At 46.6% G+C, this 17320-nt stretch overlaps 4 protein-coding genes across 4 annotated transcripts; 1 reads left to right on the top strand and 3 right to left on the bottom strand.

Moving 5' to 3' along the window:
• Window positions 1–371: 371 nt before the first annotated feature.
• On the top strand, window positions 372–2143 carry GLAREA_05762 (MFS general substrate transporter; the record flags this gene model as incomplete). Its single annotated transcript, XM_008079051.1, has 2 exons — window positions 372–1039; window positions 1087–2143. The coding sequence occupies 2 exons, from the start codon at window positions 372–374 to the stop codon at window positions 2141–2143; spliced, it is 1725 nt and encodes a 574-aa protein (XP_008077242.1).
• A 1137-nt stretch (window positions 2144–3280) lies between these two features.
• Window positions 3281–5123, bottom strand: GLAREA_05761 (uncharacterized protein; the record flags this gene model as incomplete). Its single annotated transcript, XM_008079050.1, has 2 exons — window positions 3281–4821; window positions 4874–5123. The coding sequence occupies 2 exons, from the start codon at window positions 5121–5123 to the stop codon at window positions 3281–3283; spliced, it is 1791 nt and encodes a 596-aa protein (XP_008077241.1).
• A 4640-nt stretch (window positions 5124–9763) lies between these two features.
• Window positions 9764–10818, bottom strand: GLAREA_05760 (uncharacterized protein; the record flags this gene model as incomplete). Its single annotated transcript, XM_008079049.1, has 3 exons — window positions 9764–10314; window positions 10363–10680; window positions 10737–10818. The coding sequence occupies 3 exons, from the start codon at window positions 10816–10818 to the stop codon at window positions 9764–9766; spliced, it is 951 nt and encodes a 316-aa protein (XP_008077240.1).
• A 3792-nt stretch (window positions 10819–14610) lies between these two features.
• Window positions 14611–16074, bottom strand: GLAREA_05759 (uncharacterized protein; the record flags this gene model as incomplete). Its single annotated transcript, XM_008079048.1, has 1 exon — window positions 14611–16074. The coding sequence occupies one exon, from the start codon at window positions 16072–16074 to the stop codon at window positions 14611–14613; it is 1464 nt and encodes a 487-aa protein (XP_008077239.1).
• Between the last annotated feature and the right edge of the window lie 1246 nt (window positions 16075–17320).

Genomic DNA, 17320 nt, shown 5'->3' with positions numbered 1-17320 from the left:
GGACATCGCCGCTACGAGGGTTTCGGGCTTTGTGCTTTGTGCTTATCCCCAGCTGAGGGCTGACTGAGCGGTAGCCTTGTGAGGTAAGGGATGTACCAATTACATCCAGGCGTGCACGTTGTGGTCGTTTCCCTGGAGTTAGCGGATCTAGCTCTACGTGCTCGCGTTGGGGTGAGTCCGAGCCGTATCTTACACGCGGACCCACTGGTGGTTGTATAAGTATATCCTGTATCTTTCGTTTTTGTGTTTTGGAGCGTGGTCAGGAAAATTACTTCTCTTCAATCTCTTTTCCAGGGTCTGCAGGCGATTTCTCGGCTCACCCCCTTTCCTTGACGCGAGTTTTGAAAGGTCAACAATACGAAATAGGGATCATGGCTGTCTCGACCGAGAAGCAGGAGGTTGCGGTAGATGTGGCTGCTCATTCGAAGGAAACTGGAGATACACTTGGAGTTCCAGCGACAGATGTTCCAAATGTGTCGGGGAATACCTCGATCACTGGAACGGATATTGAGGTTGAGAAACAGGAAGCTGGACCAGTTGAAGAGGTCCCGCCTCGAGATATCAAAGGCATCAAATGGGGAATAGTCGTCGCTGCTATTCTTAGTTCGACATTCCTTTTCGCTTTAGATAACACTATCGTCGCTGTTATCCAGCCAGTTGTTGTGACGCATTTCGATTCCGTTGGGAAACTGACCTGGCTTTCCGTTTCATTCTTGATCGGTGCCGCCTCTACCAATTTGATTTGGGGAAAGATTTTTGGGCAATTCAACGCAAAATGGATGTACATCTTCTGCGTCTTTCTCTTTGAGCTTGGATCCGCTGTGTGTGGAGCAGCTCCCACCATGGATGCACTTATCATTGGAAGAGCCATCTGCGGTGTTGGAGGAGCCGGAATGTATGTCGGTGTCATGACGCTTCTCTCAGTTACAACTACCCTTCATGAACGTCCTATGTACGTGGGAGGTACCGGTCTCACCTGGGGTCTCGGTACAGTTCTCGGTCCCATCATCGGGGGGGCTTTCGTCGAGAGCTCAGCGGGGTAAGTCAAACCGTCCAAATCTTCCTTCAAAAACTTACAATCCATAGCTGGAGATACGCCTTCTACATTAACTTGTTCGTGGGAGCCCTCTGCGCTCCCGTCTACATCTTCATGCTCCCCAACGCCGACCCCCGCCCAGGCGTCTCCATGAAAAACCGCCTCCGCGAGATGGACGTCCTGGGCGGCTTCCTCGTCATCGCCGCCTTTGTCCTCGGCGTCATGGCCGTCTCCATGGGCGGTATCGAATGGCCGTGGAACAGCGGAAAGGTAATCGGGATGTTCGTCGCGTCCGGTATCCTCTTCATCCTGCTCGGTTTCCAACAAGTCTACACGATCTTCACCACCGTCGACCGCCGTATCTTCCCCGTCCAATTCTTCCGCTCTCGCACAGTGCTTATCCTCTTCGCTATGACCTCAGCTGGTGGAACGGCGATTTTCATTCCCATTTATATGATCCCGGTGTTCTTCCAATTCGTGCATAATGATTCGGCGCTTGAGGCGGGCGTGAGATTGTTGCCGTTTATTATGCTTATGATCTTTGCTGTTATTAGTAATGGTGCTATCATGTCGGCGACTGGGTATTATATGCCTTGGTATACGGCGGGTGGTACATTCGTCATTATTGGAGGTGCGTTGCTATATACAGTCGACATCGACACTTCTACAGCAGCTATCTACGGCTACACCATCCTCGTAGGCTTTGGGGACGGGTTATTCGCTCAAGCTTCCTTCTCAGTCGCTCAAGCAGTCGTATCGCCAGCAGACGTAGCTTCAGCAGTTGGCTTCATCACTTGCGCACAAACATCCGGCGTCACCATCGCACTCGCAATTGCAAACTCCATATTCTTGAACGGCGCACAAGATAACATCGCCAAAGTACTTCCAGACGTTCCAACTGCAACGATTCAAGCAGCTATTGCCGGCGCTGGAAGCGAGTTCGTGAAGGGTCTTAGCGATAAGTTGAAGCGAGAGGTTCTCGTTGCTATCGTGGACGCGATGAGCAAGACGTATATCTTGGTTCTCACTGCTGGTGCTTTGGTTCTCGTGTTGAGTTTGGGCATGAAGAGGGAGAAGTTGTTTTTGGCTGCTGGGCATGCTGGATGAGCGGTTTCTGAATCAGTAGGGGGTATCATAATTTTTGTACGAGATGTGGCGACTAGATTGGATACCGGTACAATGGCGTTGGTGATACACATAGCGTGGGTTTGAAACTTTGAAAGGTGTTCATGTGAATAGACATAGAGCCATCCACTCCATAGATAAAATTAATCTTATTATTTCTCCTACTCAAACATTTCCACAACTTGTACTTCCAAGTTTCCGTTTTGCAGCAACTTCTGTTCGACGCCTAGTTCGGACTTCTACTTTGATGAGCTGTGCTACAAATCAGGTACTCACTGAAAGACTACCCAGCGTATTTCACTAAAACAAACGTATCATTACATCCGTTCTACCATCCAAACCCATGCTTCCATCTCAACTCTACTTCACCCACTATCACATATGCCAAGATCCTTCCTCTCCAGGCCGCTTCAACACCCCAACATCAACCCAACGCACCATCCACCTAACTCCACCAACTAACCCCCCATTCCCCTCCCATTCCGCGCCCAAACATCCAAGTCCTCCCAAGAACCCTCTCACCTCATCCCTTGACATCAAACTCCCCTCAAACCCAGCTCTCTCTATCTCCGAGCCCGACCATAATCTGCATCTCTATCGCCGACCCCTCTATCTCCGAACCTAGTACCATATCCACGAGTAACCCCGAACCCCCCCTCTACTTCCTTTTCTGGCAAGTAAATCTACGTAAACAAATAAGCTCTTGTGTCCTTGGCAGGAAATATCAGCGCTCTCACCTAATCTTAAAACTCACCTCATCTCGTGGTCCCAGGACCAAAGACCATTGCAGCAGGAGTACGGCCAGCCTAGTTCTGAGAGCTGAGAAGATTTGGGTGCTTGTGAGGTGGAGCTGACACGTGGAGGGTTTTGAGCGAGTGATACGAGAATATCTTAGATTGTGGCTGGCAGACCAAGTCGTAGGTAAGAAAGAAATTAATGGACGTCTTTGCACAGTTGCACTCAGGAGCGACTGGTGTGCAAGTCTCGTACTTTAATCGAGTATGGGGTAAAGTTAGTCGTTAGGACAAGCTGCTAAATTTCTACCACACAATTCATAGCTTTCTCTAAATCAATTACGATATTTCTATGGGTATATAAACAACCTATCATCATCAACAATCACAACGCTTTTATCTTTTTCCCCACCTGAGATCGATCCAAAAACCCACTCTCCACAACCAAAGTGAAGAAACACCATAGATAGCAAATTCCAAATCCCACCGCGCCGATTCCAACATTAACCACAACCCACAAATCCGGTTTTCCATTCGGTGGGCTGAGGAATGACTCAGCAACATGCCATACCGCCATTGCGAGATAAAATCCCAGATGAAGAGTCGTAGTCGCGAGGCCAGTCCACGTTGCCTTGCCTTCCGTTTTATATACTGAAAATGAGGTTGGTGGGAGTCCTAGGAGATATGCCCAGAGAAGAGAGAGCACGTAGTAAGGGACGCGCAGGTCGACACGTTGAAGGAGCGGGAACATCGTCCACACTCCAAGGAGATTTCCAAAACCGACCCAGGCTCTGGTGTTCTTGCTTAATCCCTGTTTCCCGGCCAAGAGTGCAGTCATTGGCATTAAAGGAAGTAGAACGCTCTTTTCGTGGACCTGGAAGCTGAAAAGAAAGAAGCCCCAGGCTGATGTTGCTAGTGCAAGTGGTAGTAGTTCTTTTCGCGGTTTGACGAATATGACAAAGCATGCTGGCGTTATTGCTGCTAGGGTAAATAGTAACGAAGTCCTTTGAAGTATCTCGGATGGGTATTGTTTTAGCTTGATAAATACGTTTGCCGCGCACCAAAAATTGGCCACTTTATCCTCAAAGAGACCTCTTGCGAAAGGAAACACCCGATGAACCAGTTGTGCCATCTGCTGAACGATTGGGTAATACCAAGCGTGATAATCGAGGCGAAAGGAGTATTGTGTGAAAATCGGCAAAGGTGCTTTATGACCATGAAGGTCTGGTCGGGCTTCGACCCCACGCTGAGCATCGTATAAGGATCCTAGAATGATAGGAAGAAGCAGCACAGCAAAAGAGGCTGCCGTGACGCGTGCAATTCCTAAGAAACGAGGAAAGTTGAGGCGCGGAAATAGACACACCCCAAGTAGATATGCAAACATTGGAGGAGCGTAGTATAATGCCATTTGCTTGAAACCAAGGGCCATGACGAAAAATACACAGCTCCACATGAACCTACCAGCCAGAATACTTGACATACTTGCGAGGACGAATCCGAGCATGACCGTATTGTACTGGAAGTGTACATGATCAATCAGAATAGTACCCGGTTGCATCAGAATAGCCGTGAGAGCCACTGCAGCGCTCCAAGTATTTACGCCTTGTAATTTGCTAAGCCGTCGTACAAATATGACAGCAGCTGGTACGTATATGAGGTATTCGGAGACAATGACCGTTGCTCTCATGAAAACCTTCAATGAGGGATCATCTGTACCGCGGGAGGTATGTAGCTCAAACCACGATCGATCAATCAGTCCTCCAATTTTGCCCAGGATCCAACTGTGATATGCGGTCAAAGGAGGGTAGTCCAAACCCCACCATTCCAAATCGTGGAAATACCATTGTGATATAGGAAGCTTCGTAGTTATTTCCATCCAATGTCGTTGTGCTTCGTAGTCTCCATGCATCGGTGGATTCTGGTATCCTGAGAATTGTCAATTTGTGCCGTCTTCAGAGCCAGACACGTATGCTCTTACCAGAATATCCCCACAGTCCAGCCGCCCATCTGAACAATCCAGCAGCCATGAGTATTAGTGGGAGAATTTCCCATTGTGACAAAGAGCTCCTGGCGGGCCATAGCAGAGCTCCAAGAGGATACGATGGTTTGCTGGAGGAGGATGCTCGTCCGGACCCTGATGTGGATATCAGGGGAGCTGGTTCAGTGCCATTTCCAGAGCTTTTGACCTTCCGCCGCGGCTTGTGAGGAGATGGCGCTGGACCTGCCATAAGGATTTCACCAAAGAAATGAGATTGAAGCTTTTGATGGCGACCCGGAGAACATTTGGTGTACAGATTATAGATTGTAAAAGACAGAAACAACGGCGGTTATGAAATTTGACGCGGGGAGACGCGACAGATGGTCAAAGCTTCGAAATGGGAGCTACAGTCTGTCACGTGATATTTTTCGCTTCGTGTGACAACTTCGCTCGAGAAACTTTCTAAACTTTCAACAACATCATCATCGTCATCTATCAATAGGAATACCTACCGTAGGTACATGTCGAAGTTTTGACACGTTGCAAGTGCATCATCATCTCTTTTGCCTCGACGTGTTTTCATGATTCCCCGTATTTTGAATTCTTTCTTACTTTAGTCCTACGTCCGCGGCGTTTCAACAAAACTTTAAGCGGCGTTTTGTGCCTGGTCGTTTCAATGCTCATGCTGATAATCTTTTCGAATACTTGCTGTACTCATAACACTTGTCGCAGTGTTTCATATTCGCATCGTTGCTTCCTTCAGTGTTAGATTAGGATTCTCGATCAAGTGCTCGGGAATTCGCAATGTTGTGCTTTGCATCCTATTATCTTTCATTCTGCTGCCCTTCCAGGTCGCCAGCAGATACGTTCCAAACCACCTACATATCCCAGCGTGTTGCGAGCTGCTTGCGAATCCAAATCCAATGGTCTTCATCCTCATGCTCCAGTGTCGAACGCGTGCTGGCGGCAGAATAGGGCGAGAAATGTGCTTTCCTCGCCCTAAACTTTGTCAGCATTGCAGCATGACACGACCAATACCTGTCTGCTATTCGTCAAATGAGGGAAGCCACGCATACGGCCACGATGAAGATCTGCTGTACTCCTGCACAGCTTTCAGGCACACGCAAAACTCTATCTTGATTGGATTAACCTAGAACTACTCCTCAGCTCCAGACCGAGACTGCTGTCAGTTAAAAGTGGGTCCCCCCCTTCGGTTGAGGGCTCCACTTTTTCCGACTCCTATGCTGCACCTTCTTGAGATATCGAACGCGACTCTATAACTCTCAGGCTGTCCCCTCTGTCTTTGTCATCATTTTGTCATCAAACTCACGCTATTCATATATAAAGGCAGTCGGTCAGACATCAGGCCGTCGGTGAGATATTCCTCCGCCTCTCCAAATCGCCCTTTCAACCCCGGATTTACCACAACATGGCTGGCTTCGGCTATTGTTCGAATGAGGACCTCTTGGGTATAGATCCATCTTTATCTGAATCATCTGATTCATGGTCTCACCAAGCTTTTCCATTCCCGCAGTTCACTGCAGAAGACGATCTGTTGGCACTTGAAGTTTCAGCCCTGCCAGTACATTCGGACCCCATCTCAGTAATCAATAATTGGCCATTGATGCAAGATCATGATTCTCTATTCCCAGATCGGCGGTGCCTCTCCGATGAGCAACAAAATTCCAAGTTAATTTCTTCTGCATCGTGGTTTACATGGGATGTATGTGGAACTTCACCAGTGGAACATGATACAACAGTTCCGCACTGCGTTCCCTACCCTGAATGGTAAGTGGTTCCTTATCCTGTTTCTGATTTGTTCAATGGAAGAGGCTCATTATACTAGGTCCCATATTGGACTTACAACTGGGGTATTTTCGAGCTTTATGTGGTTGCAAAACCAAAAGTAAGTGTGGTTTCACAAACTATATTCCATCGCCATTTTGTTTTGAGGGGAGAGACATTGACGAACTTTCAGTCAACCCCATAATTCCATGTCTTCTGGTGCAAGCTCACATATAGCTCAACACTCTTTATCAAATGCATCTGCATCTTCATCTCCAAATACCTCTGAGGATAGCATAAGCTTTCACGGTTCCATTTCCACGGAATCTGATAAGCAATGCAATGAGTGCAATATCTTGTTCCCAACAAAAACGGCACTATACCAGCACTCAAAAGTCACAAACCATTCACCACATATTTGCCTCTGCGGCAAGGGATTCTCTCGACTCGACGTACTAGAAAGACATATACAATCAAGAACCTCGCCTGAAAGTACTTTTCCATGTCCTCACTGCCACAAATACAGAGGCACCACAGCCTTTCGTCGTCGCGATCATCTGACCCAACATCTCAAGGGCTATCATCACATGGAATCTCTTGACACCGACAAGCCATCCTCGGCCTCGCACAGTGAACATTCAAATCATCATGCGAGAAAAAGAAAAGAGCAGTCGATTTTGTGTACACATAAGAGCTGCAGTGATGGTCCCAAGGCAGCCAGTAGTCAGTTGCGTACTCGAAGTCAATTGACACAGCACTTGCGGGAAGTTCACAATGAAAGTCTATTTCCATGTGATGAACCTCGTTGTTCCAGAGTAGGAGGCAGAGGGTTCTTTCGCAGAAGAGACTTGATCAAGCACGCGAAGGAACATGAGATCCAACGGACAACGATATGAAACTCCTGCATTGGTTTAACTTTATATTATCAGTCTCGGGCATTGTTCTACGACATTCAATTGTCTGAAAATCAATGAGAGCACTAAACCTTACAAACTTATCGTTAGTACGATAACAGGCTTTTGAGCCCTACCTGCGCGATGTTTTGAGCACAAAAAGATGCTTTCTGTCCGAACAAAACCGCGGTCTGAAGGCTAGCCGATCGTGGTCACACATGTAAATCAAAAAGTCAAAAGGTAAGCTCATGATGCCTTTGTTGTTAGTGTTTTCACTTTACTGACAAAACCAAAAGGGACACCACCTTGCTTCAAGGTTACTGCTCTGTATCTTCTACACACTAGCATACATTAGCGGGACGACTTAGCATTCACTTAGGTTTCAAGGGCTCAACACCGAGCAGAGGTTTGCTTTACTTAAACAAAAGCTTTCGGTCCGGTGTCGAAACTCGGTATTTGTCACTTACCAGACGCCATTTTCCATACAATTAGTAGAGCAATTATCAGACCGCGCAAAAGCAATAGGTAGAACTGCTTGATGTCGACTGTCCCATCTGGTGGCTCTTGATTGTTCTCCTCAAAACTGAAAAAGAGAAGACAACAAATCACTATAAAAAGGAGGATTTGCGCCATTTTAATGGTTAGTCAGGGACGTATGGTACCATCGGGGCAAGAATGAAGAGATCTTTTTCAAAATCCCATTAGTCACAAGCTTTACAGCCGAGATAACAAAGGCTTCGTATCTCGAGCTAAATCCTGGGGTCAAATTCGTCAACGTGGGTAGAGTTATTAATGGGCAGGCTTCGCACGATAAATACTATCATAGTTCTCACAAGGTTTCGAATGAATTTATACTGATCTCAAAATCCCCGCGGCTTCGTGGAGAGACTGAAGTCCGTTAGGTAGACCTTAGTTGGCCTTGCGAGGCGGAAAGGGGGGACACTCGATTAGTCCTCTTTCTTCCTCGATAAGCCAAAAATCGTGCCTATATTCAGATACGTCTGCTATACAGTTTAGTGCCACGCCATCATAGACCATTCAATTCAATATCTTAACATCCCAGAACCAAGATAACAACTCTATCTCAACCACAAATATCAACTCACCATCACCTCAACTCTTCCCCTTCCCCTCACGTTCTTCTTTTTTGTGTCCTCTTCATCACTCCCCAAAACCTCCAATATCTCAATTCCTTTACTAAACGCCAACCCACCATTTTCCAATTCAAAGTTCAATACCACACCATCACACCCTCCCAGTCTCTCCCTTCCATATTCCACACGCAAAACTAACCATCTTTCACCCATCTCTCCACAAGAAAATATCACCTCACAAAACACCATCATCATTCACAACCCCAAATTCCCCCCTTAGAAATAATTTTATTCACAAGCCTCTCACTCTTCCTCTCCCCATCCCCCTCTCTATCCCCATCCCCCTCTCTATCCCCATTCCCAGTCCAAAACAACTTTCCTCCACCAACGATCAGACTCCAAACTCCAAACTCCAAACACCACAAAGCATAATTCCCCAAACCCCCAAACCTGGTAAGCATAGCGAAACAAGCTATTCCAGTATCAGATCTACAACGATCATGTCTTAGATTTGTGTCTGTGGGTTTGGACGGATTGTTTGGTGTTTGATGGTGATCTTTGGGGGGGAAGTTTATGCGAAACTACTGTAGATCGGTGTTGGGCGGAGCGTGTTTTTGGGTTGCTAGGAAACAAATGTAATAATAGGAGGAAGGCATGTAATGATGAGCATCCAAACTATGTGATATATGTTATAATTTTACTTTATTTCGTTCGCTACTTGTAAATATACCTTCCGCCATCTTCGGCGCCTTTGCAATTCTTTGCGTGGGAGTTTGAAAAAGTCAAGCTCCAAATTACTTCATCGTTCACTACATCTTCCGTCCCCCACAGACAGTTCATTGCGATTCACTGCCAGCTAACCACACAACAATTAAGCTGTTCTCCCACGCCCCCAACAATCGTCCAGGTCAACCAATATGGTTTCCAGCAGCCAACCCTCTCAGATCGACCGCGGTGACATTAAACCCGACATCCCCCACCACCAAGCCCAGCCATCAGGAGAGAAAAATCTCGATCCCTAGCCAGCGCTTGCGGACAAGCCATATACGCCTGGGTAATATCCCTCCGGCGACACGCTCAGTTATAATCATAAAGTTCATCCCATATAAATCAATCCTTCACGCATGGTAAAAAGTATCATGTCTCGGCGAATCCGCACCCGTCCTCTCATCTCTAATCTCCGTCATCGCGAACAGCGCCGGGAGCGGCGAGATCGGTAGCGGCCAATCTTTCTCCATATTATCCGTTGCGCTCCTTGGGGTGAGGAGTTCCATGCCCACGGGCTCAAGCGCCGGTAACTCGACCGGTGGGATGATTTCCGTGTTTGCCATCTCCTTGGGGACGACGCAGTCGCCGTGTAACATAGCTTTGTCGGCGTCGTCTGAGGGCGGTGGTGGTGGTGGTGGGCGGGTGGATTCTTGGTCTTCGTCGGGGATTTCTTTTATGTTTCCTAATTCCCATTCTTCGCGGATGTGTTTCCGGCGTGTGCAGTAGATTACTACGAATACGGTTGCCATTCCTAATATTGATCCTATTACGGGTCCTGCGATCCAACTTTGACTTAGTTTTGGTCCTGGCCCTACGGCTGCGGTGCTCGTTGATGTGTTCGTGGCTGCTGGCGAGCCGGTGCTCGTAGCGGATCCAGAGGTGGTATCTGCTACTTGGGAGGCTACCGAACCATTAGTGGAGAAGCTAACAGAGCTCTAGTTGAACTTACCACTATCGACACTATTGGTGGCTGCCGGTGTTATCGTTGAGGAAGAAGTCTCGGTTTTCGTCGCCAGCGCAGCATAGCTCGATATCCTCGCTACTTGCGAGGCGATGGCAGACACTTCAGCCTTCACTGGACTGTCGTCGCAACGGTCGAGTTGAGCAGATAAAGTACTAATGACTTCGTCGAGTAAAGGGACAGTGCCATTGTATATCGAGTAATATAAAACACAGGTTTGACAGGCACCGCAATTGGCGAGAAACGGCGAGCCCGTCACACAGGACGTTGCGTTGTCGAAAGCTATTATATTATCTTTGCAAGTAGCTTTGTAACGTCAGCATTTATTTGGGCGGAAAAGACAGAGGTAAAGATGAACTCACGACACTGAGGTTGACAATAGTCCTGAGGAATAATCACTTGTCGCAATGCCAGAGCAGCCGCGACGACTCGAGGCAAGAGCATTGTTCGAGCAATCTCACGATGCCCATCCACCGATTAAAAGTCCGATGTCTTAGAGACAACGTCAGAGAGACGGGTGAGAAGGTACATGATTAGTAGAGAAAGAGGCTGAAAAAAGGACGGGTGGTCTCCGTCTTGACCAGAAGAAGGTGTGCGGAGCGTTACCGGTTTCGAGCTGGCGATTGTACTGGGTGGGTTGAAAGGGAAACGGAGAAATCCAAGCAGTGAATGCAAAGCTCAGATTCTGCCTCATGCGTCCATTGAACAAACGTCGCGCTGCCCACTCTTCGCGCGATCTGCTTGTGCTGTTTCGTTCGATGGGGGGACAAAGTGCTGAAAAGGGCTGGAGAACAGCATGGTTTGGGAACAGCAGGTCCACTGCAATAAGGTGTGAGGCCTGGATGAAGGTCGCCGATTGTCGTGGGCCACTGGGATTGTCATTGGCTCCCCAATCTGAAGCTGGAACCACCGTGGAGCGGGGGACATTGTCCGGGGCTGTTATTGGGCGGGGATCTAGGGAGAGACATGGGAGCACAGGCAATAACAACGCATGGAAATGGTAATTTAATCCTCCAAGCTTGCCCTGAAAAGTTTGGACCAGTCTGAGTGTGAATTCAGGGCCAGTGTTCAGAAGAACCGTTGCTTGACTAACCCGTCCCGTTGATACGATCGAGATGTCTGAGAAAGTACACCGTTGGGCGTACATCCGGGGAAGAGTACAAAAAGATGCAAGCAGGAAGCCTCTTCTTCGCGATCCGGAGAGCTGCAAAGGAAGGCTGCAGATGATGTTCACTCAAGGTTGAGTTTAATCTCGATGCAGTTAGAGAAATCGGTTGTCGGTTTTCCACAACGCCAGAAAGGGATGAAGACCGGCTAATAGTGAAGAGAGTGGGTTGAGAATGGATCTGATGGAGTGAGAGTTCACCGAGGTGTGCCCTCGATTGTCAACTTGGCAGTCTTGAAATGCCTAGACCTCTTTGTTCGGAGGTACGAGTACAACACAACCTCTTCGTACACATGTACCTTTACTGCAGATATCACCCCGAAGGAGTACAGCAAAAGATACGGAGTTTGTCCGTTTGTTTACGGCTGGTTCGCTTAACTTCACAGCGTAGAATCCTTCTGATTTTAGGACGAAGAAGATGATCTTTGGCTAAGAGATTTAAGGACTGACTTTGATCATTCTACGATCATAGCTCTTCTCAAATCGCCAGCCAAATCCCCAAAAACCGCAACGCCCACAACCAGAAATCTGCGGATCGCATGATGTTGCACTGGGATCAACCCTTCGCGGACCCCAATTTGACCCCTGAAACAAGCTGGGGGTGCTCCCCGCAACTAGCGAATGTCTCTCGCTTCTGGCGGCTTGACCATTTTGACAACACCGCTGGCCTCCATCGTCTCCTTTCATCTCATGATTTTCAATATTCAGCTGCACAAAAGACGATAATGGACGCCACCGCAAGGGTTGTTTGCTCACTGATCGCACACACACGTTGACACGAGGCGTTCATCCGTAATGCTTGGCTTCAGCCAACGGTGAGAAGACGAATCGCAACTATTTCCTGAACCAAGAGGGTGGGTTCGCGATGTCTCTGCCCCCGAGAAGCAATATCATCGTACATCTTGGGTTTTGATGTGCTTCGAGTACATTCCAGTATCTTGGTCATCTAATTCACTCTTCATTTGCGATTGGGTTTGGCAAATTTCGAGTCAGTTTTCATTCCAGTAATCGAGTAGCTGACTTCAATACTATGCAGTCTCGCGGCGCACAAGGATGATAACAGTCGAACAGATTACATTTTCCAATTGAAGCGATTAAATAGAAAATCTTCTATCATATGAAGATTATTAAAAACCCAATATAGGATATCCTCCTAGGTCAAGAAGAGGATATCATGTTTCGACTGACGTTCTACAACGTCCCGTTTCGTCAAAGTATCACAAGATTCCGACAACTTGCTTTTATCCAGCGGATGTGAGACCTTCCGTCGTACCATTCTCCAATGGAAATGTCCCATCTCTTATCGATTACACTTACATCGCTGGGACTCAAATACGTGTTCTCACTCACTCTCAGAAAATACAGAGAAGTGATGCTCCGTTTTGAAGCTCGATTCGGAATCGCCGAGACTTGAAATCATATCATGGCCCCCAATTCGCGGAATCGAAGAAACCATTCAACTGCCGAGGCCTAGACCAGAAGATGCGTGACAGTAATGTTACCCCCACATTGGTGCTGTTGATGCAGGTGGGGAGATATCACGTTCTGTTTACAGTAGACACATCCTTCGGTCCTTCTGAGGATGCGATTTGGTTGAGTGTCAAGCAGTACTGATACCTACTTTCCATCAGCATGGGAGCCGCATTCAGCCATCTCGGTGTTCATTACCCGATTGAACGCGCCACACGTCCTGGTGTGGTGTTCTCAAACAGCACTTGATAAACTAGTACATCGACAGTTTTTGCGAACTTTCGACATACATATTGGATCGATTTGATTCCCTTCGCTGAGGGGCCTTTGGAGGAGCTGATCACGTAGCTAACAATATTGCTTTCCAAAAGATCAATGACGCTTACAACAAGCCATTCTGACACCACAACTCTCAATCTATGAGTAGTCTTGATCAGTTTCACATTTCACCACACATCGTCCGAACCCCATCGACAACAAAAACCAATGTGGTGTTGAACATGTTAGAGGATGTACTCTGGAGTTCTGCAAGGAGTCATGACACAAAATTACACCCGTTTCGAAGCAACGCCATGATCGTCCGCTATGTAACATTCTTGAATCAGAGTTCGCTAAAACACCCCCAATGCTCGTCTTCAGCTCAGCCCTATCAGGTGGCGTGTAGTACTACCAACTTTGTGATCTTGGCTCTGGATGTGCAACCCGTTCTCGAGAATCTTGACTCCCAAACTACACATATTTGCAATAACAACATCCCCCAAATCTCCCACCATCTCCCCAACTCCTCACAAAATTCCATTTCAACCTCATGTAGTACAAACGAAAATTTGTCTCACCAAGACGATACCCGAAAATCAATTTCCCAGACCGTGGGAAATAAGCGTGACAATCATGAGGACGCCACAAAAAGCAAAGTGCTTGTGCATCTGTGCTTTTTTGTCGGGAATCTACGGTTGTATGTACCGGACTTGGGGGAATGAGGATGGATGGGGACGAGGTTTTCTGGATGTGTTGGATGTGGATTGTGGAAGAGATTTGTAGAGTTGTGAGTTGGGGAGGGAGGCTTGGGGAGAAGCATGGGGAATGGGAGGGTGAGATGTACTTTTCCTAGCTAATAATATGGTATTTTCGTGAAAGCGATACACTCGATAACACTCATTCCGCAATACTTCTCAAACGTAGTATTTTCTGCCTGTTGAAGAGTCTACCCAGAGGGTTCGAGATTATCAAAGTACTGAGGAGTTCAAATGTGCAGCAAGAGTTGAAGATTTTAGAATCTGGATCTCTATCCCCCCCTAGACGAGATTCAATCGTTGAAAGGAGAAAATCATGAGATGCATCCAGCTAGATCTAGAGGGCTTTTTCTTCCCGTGTAGAAGCTTCGCGCCGGCTTCCGATATTGAACACGCTACTTGTTGAACAAATGGTCTAGGATATATGTACTTCAACCTGAGCATGGTTTGAGATGAGGTTCGAAAGATATCAGTTTATTTTATTTATCATGAATGGTATCATTTATCTGATTCAATATAATACATGTCGAGAGTATTTTGGAACCTGTTATGTCCACCAGAAGCGTGATAACATGTGCTTATTGGTCCCTACTCCAGATAACAAATGTTCCAAGGTCCATCTGGCACATCCTCCCAATCTTCCGGTATTAAACCCTCCTCAGCCCACTTTTTACACAGATCTCTTGCCCAGAATTCGACGCAATTTCTGTTTCTTCGATCTAGATGTTGCACGCAACGCCTTGCAACATTCAGCGCGCTATCCCACACAAAGCAGAAGTTAGTTTCAAACATACTAATTGGGGGGATTGGGTTAGCGATTTCAACATACCAGCGTTTCAAGACACCAAGATCCTCTAACCGGCGATGGTCCCAAATTACATATCCCCATCTTCGCAGGCCCTCAATTTCTTGCTCATCTAGATAATAACCATTGCGTTTACGAGCCTCTTTAACCCAAGATAATATAACCGTGTCATTCTTTTCACCAGCATGCTCTGATTCGGTCAAGTCAATTTCTGGATTTCGGGTTTGAGCACGTTTCCATGCTAGGAGTATACACAAGCACCTAGACATCGTCATCTGCGGGATGTCTGTGTTACCGGCAACTTCACGCCTTTCCTCGGAATTAGAAGCAGAGAACATCCTACTAAGCATATGTAGGCCTCGTGTAATACAATCTTCCTGCCATAAATCTAGTCCTTGAGGGTACATACGGTGTGAAAAGAACCAGTCGTTTGATTCCCACCTACTCAGCGGGTCTTGATGAAATGGATGTGGCTCAAGAGTCTGGTATTCTTCCATGAAGTCGTCTTCGAATTGATTGACAAACATTCTAAGCCGTTCTAGAAAGAAGATTCGCAAACATAAAACTGCTTCTCTCTGTCCTGCAGTCATTTTCCCGAGGAAATTTGCAGCTTGAGCTTCAAGGTCCATCAATATGGGGGCAGGACGTGACGAGGGAAACAAGAGTCCATAAAGTTCGAGGTTGTAGAAAGCTCGTGATAATCGTGCCCTTTCTGGATCCGTCAACGAATACGTGACTGGGGTAGTGCTTGAAGAGGTGTCAGGACGAAGATATTCCTCGATGATCTCGAGCCGTTCAGCAACGAATTCTCCCATAAACTTTTCGACAAGTCTATGGAAACGTAGCAGGGCGATGGAAGTTTGCAAAGAAAAGTGTTCTACTGGCAGAGGTAAATCATCGGGGAAATTATTCAAAGTCTCTTCAACTTGGTTGCAATCTAAGTTTTCCCCTCGTACCTTTCCTCTTTCATGTACTTCGAGGGCGAGGGGTAAAAGTTCATAGGAGATATAGTTGCGGGCCATCTCAGAGATAATGCGTGTCCGGAATTGTTTAAAGACTTGGAAGAATCTTGGAGATGCTGTGATAAGACTGAACAGACACTTGGGATCGGTGGTATGTTGTAGTATCTCGCATTGTATTTCGGCCGGGAGACTTTCAAATCCGAAGGAGGGTGAGTTAACCAGATCTGTTGGGCCGGAGGAAGACACTTGGGTCGACGAGCCAGTGGCTATGCATGACGGGACCATAGTAGTTGATGTTCTATCCTATCGAGAGATAAAAATTAGCTAACAAAACGTTCAAGATTGTGGGTGAATGACCCGTGACCATGGTGTAAGGAGTATGGACATAAGGAATAACGAAGCAAACCACCCAGTTTTAGCGGCTAGATACTACTATAGCCTTAAACTCACCTGACAGCTTTGTGGTCGCTTACGACTTGGTTGGCAATGAACTTGTGGAGGTTGCAACGCGATCTTTATGAGGTCGCTGCTGGTCCTCGCTTAATTTAGCGCTTCCACGAGACCTTCCATCGAGGGCTACAATAAAGTGAATTGCTTTTCATGTAACTTTCCGTAAAGTGAATATCTGTCACCTAAATTTCCTGAAAACTATCTATTCTGCCTTAGCGCTCGGAATGTGATGCCCAACATCCCAACCACTTCACCTCAAGCGCCCCATGGCATTGAAAAATGTAGGTCAATAAATAAAGTATCACAGATTTTCACGGATTTTGTGAAGTGAATTCATTTGGCTCGTTGATGTCTTGCGACACATTCAAAGAGTACATAGTAAGTATTTCATATCTTGCATATGATAACTTTGCTGTTACTCAAGATAGACAGCAGACCAACTAACGGAAAAGCAGACGCAACAATCGTTATATGTTAAAAGCAGTAAGTTGCTTAGATATATTACGTACTATTAGCAAGACCTTAAGTCAGCCTTGATGGTGGGTTTGTGTGTTCAATGAACAAAATGCTCAGCGACAATAACTTGGCAGTAATGGGGTATGGGGTTATCTCCTGTCATTAAGAACACCTGAATATATCTTATTGAAGTTACATCTGTTAAAATAGATGCAGATAAGTTGGCAAAATTGCGTTTCATTGTCATCTATCCTCTCGCTCCAGAAGACATGTGGTGGAAGGGATTTGATATATGATTAAACAGGAAAGGAGCAAGAGCGTATGTAGATTGATATCGAAAGATTGTATATATCTCATTCAATTCCTGCTAAGTGGTGTGCCCTGTTTCGCAAGGTTGATAGAAGTTGACTGGCTTTTTTCTCTTTTGAGGTTCGGGAACTATTACTTATTGATCTCTGGTTATTACCATTAAAATTTAGGGTACTAAAACGCACATACGGTGTTTATCAAGTGTTGCAATCATATTCTATAACTGAAGCTGTGATATCACATTACACAATGAATCTGCCCTCGTATATGACAGGGGCATGGTCCTCTAAACAAAGGCGAAAGTCGTAGGAATGAG

The sequence above is a fragment of the Glarea lozoyensis genome, assembly GCF_000409485.1.
Source record: "Glarea lozoyensis ATCC 20868 chromosome Unknown GLAREA10, whole genome shotgun sequence".
In the NCBI taxonomy this organism is placed as follows: Eukaryota; Fungi; Ascomycota; class Leotiomycetes; order Helotiales; family Helotiaceae; genus Glarea; species Glarea lozoyensis.
The sequence above is the reverse complement of the archived record's forward strand: the minus strand, read 5'-3'. Positions and strand labels throughout refer to the sequence as shown.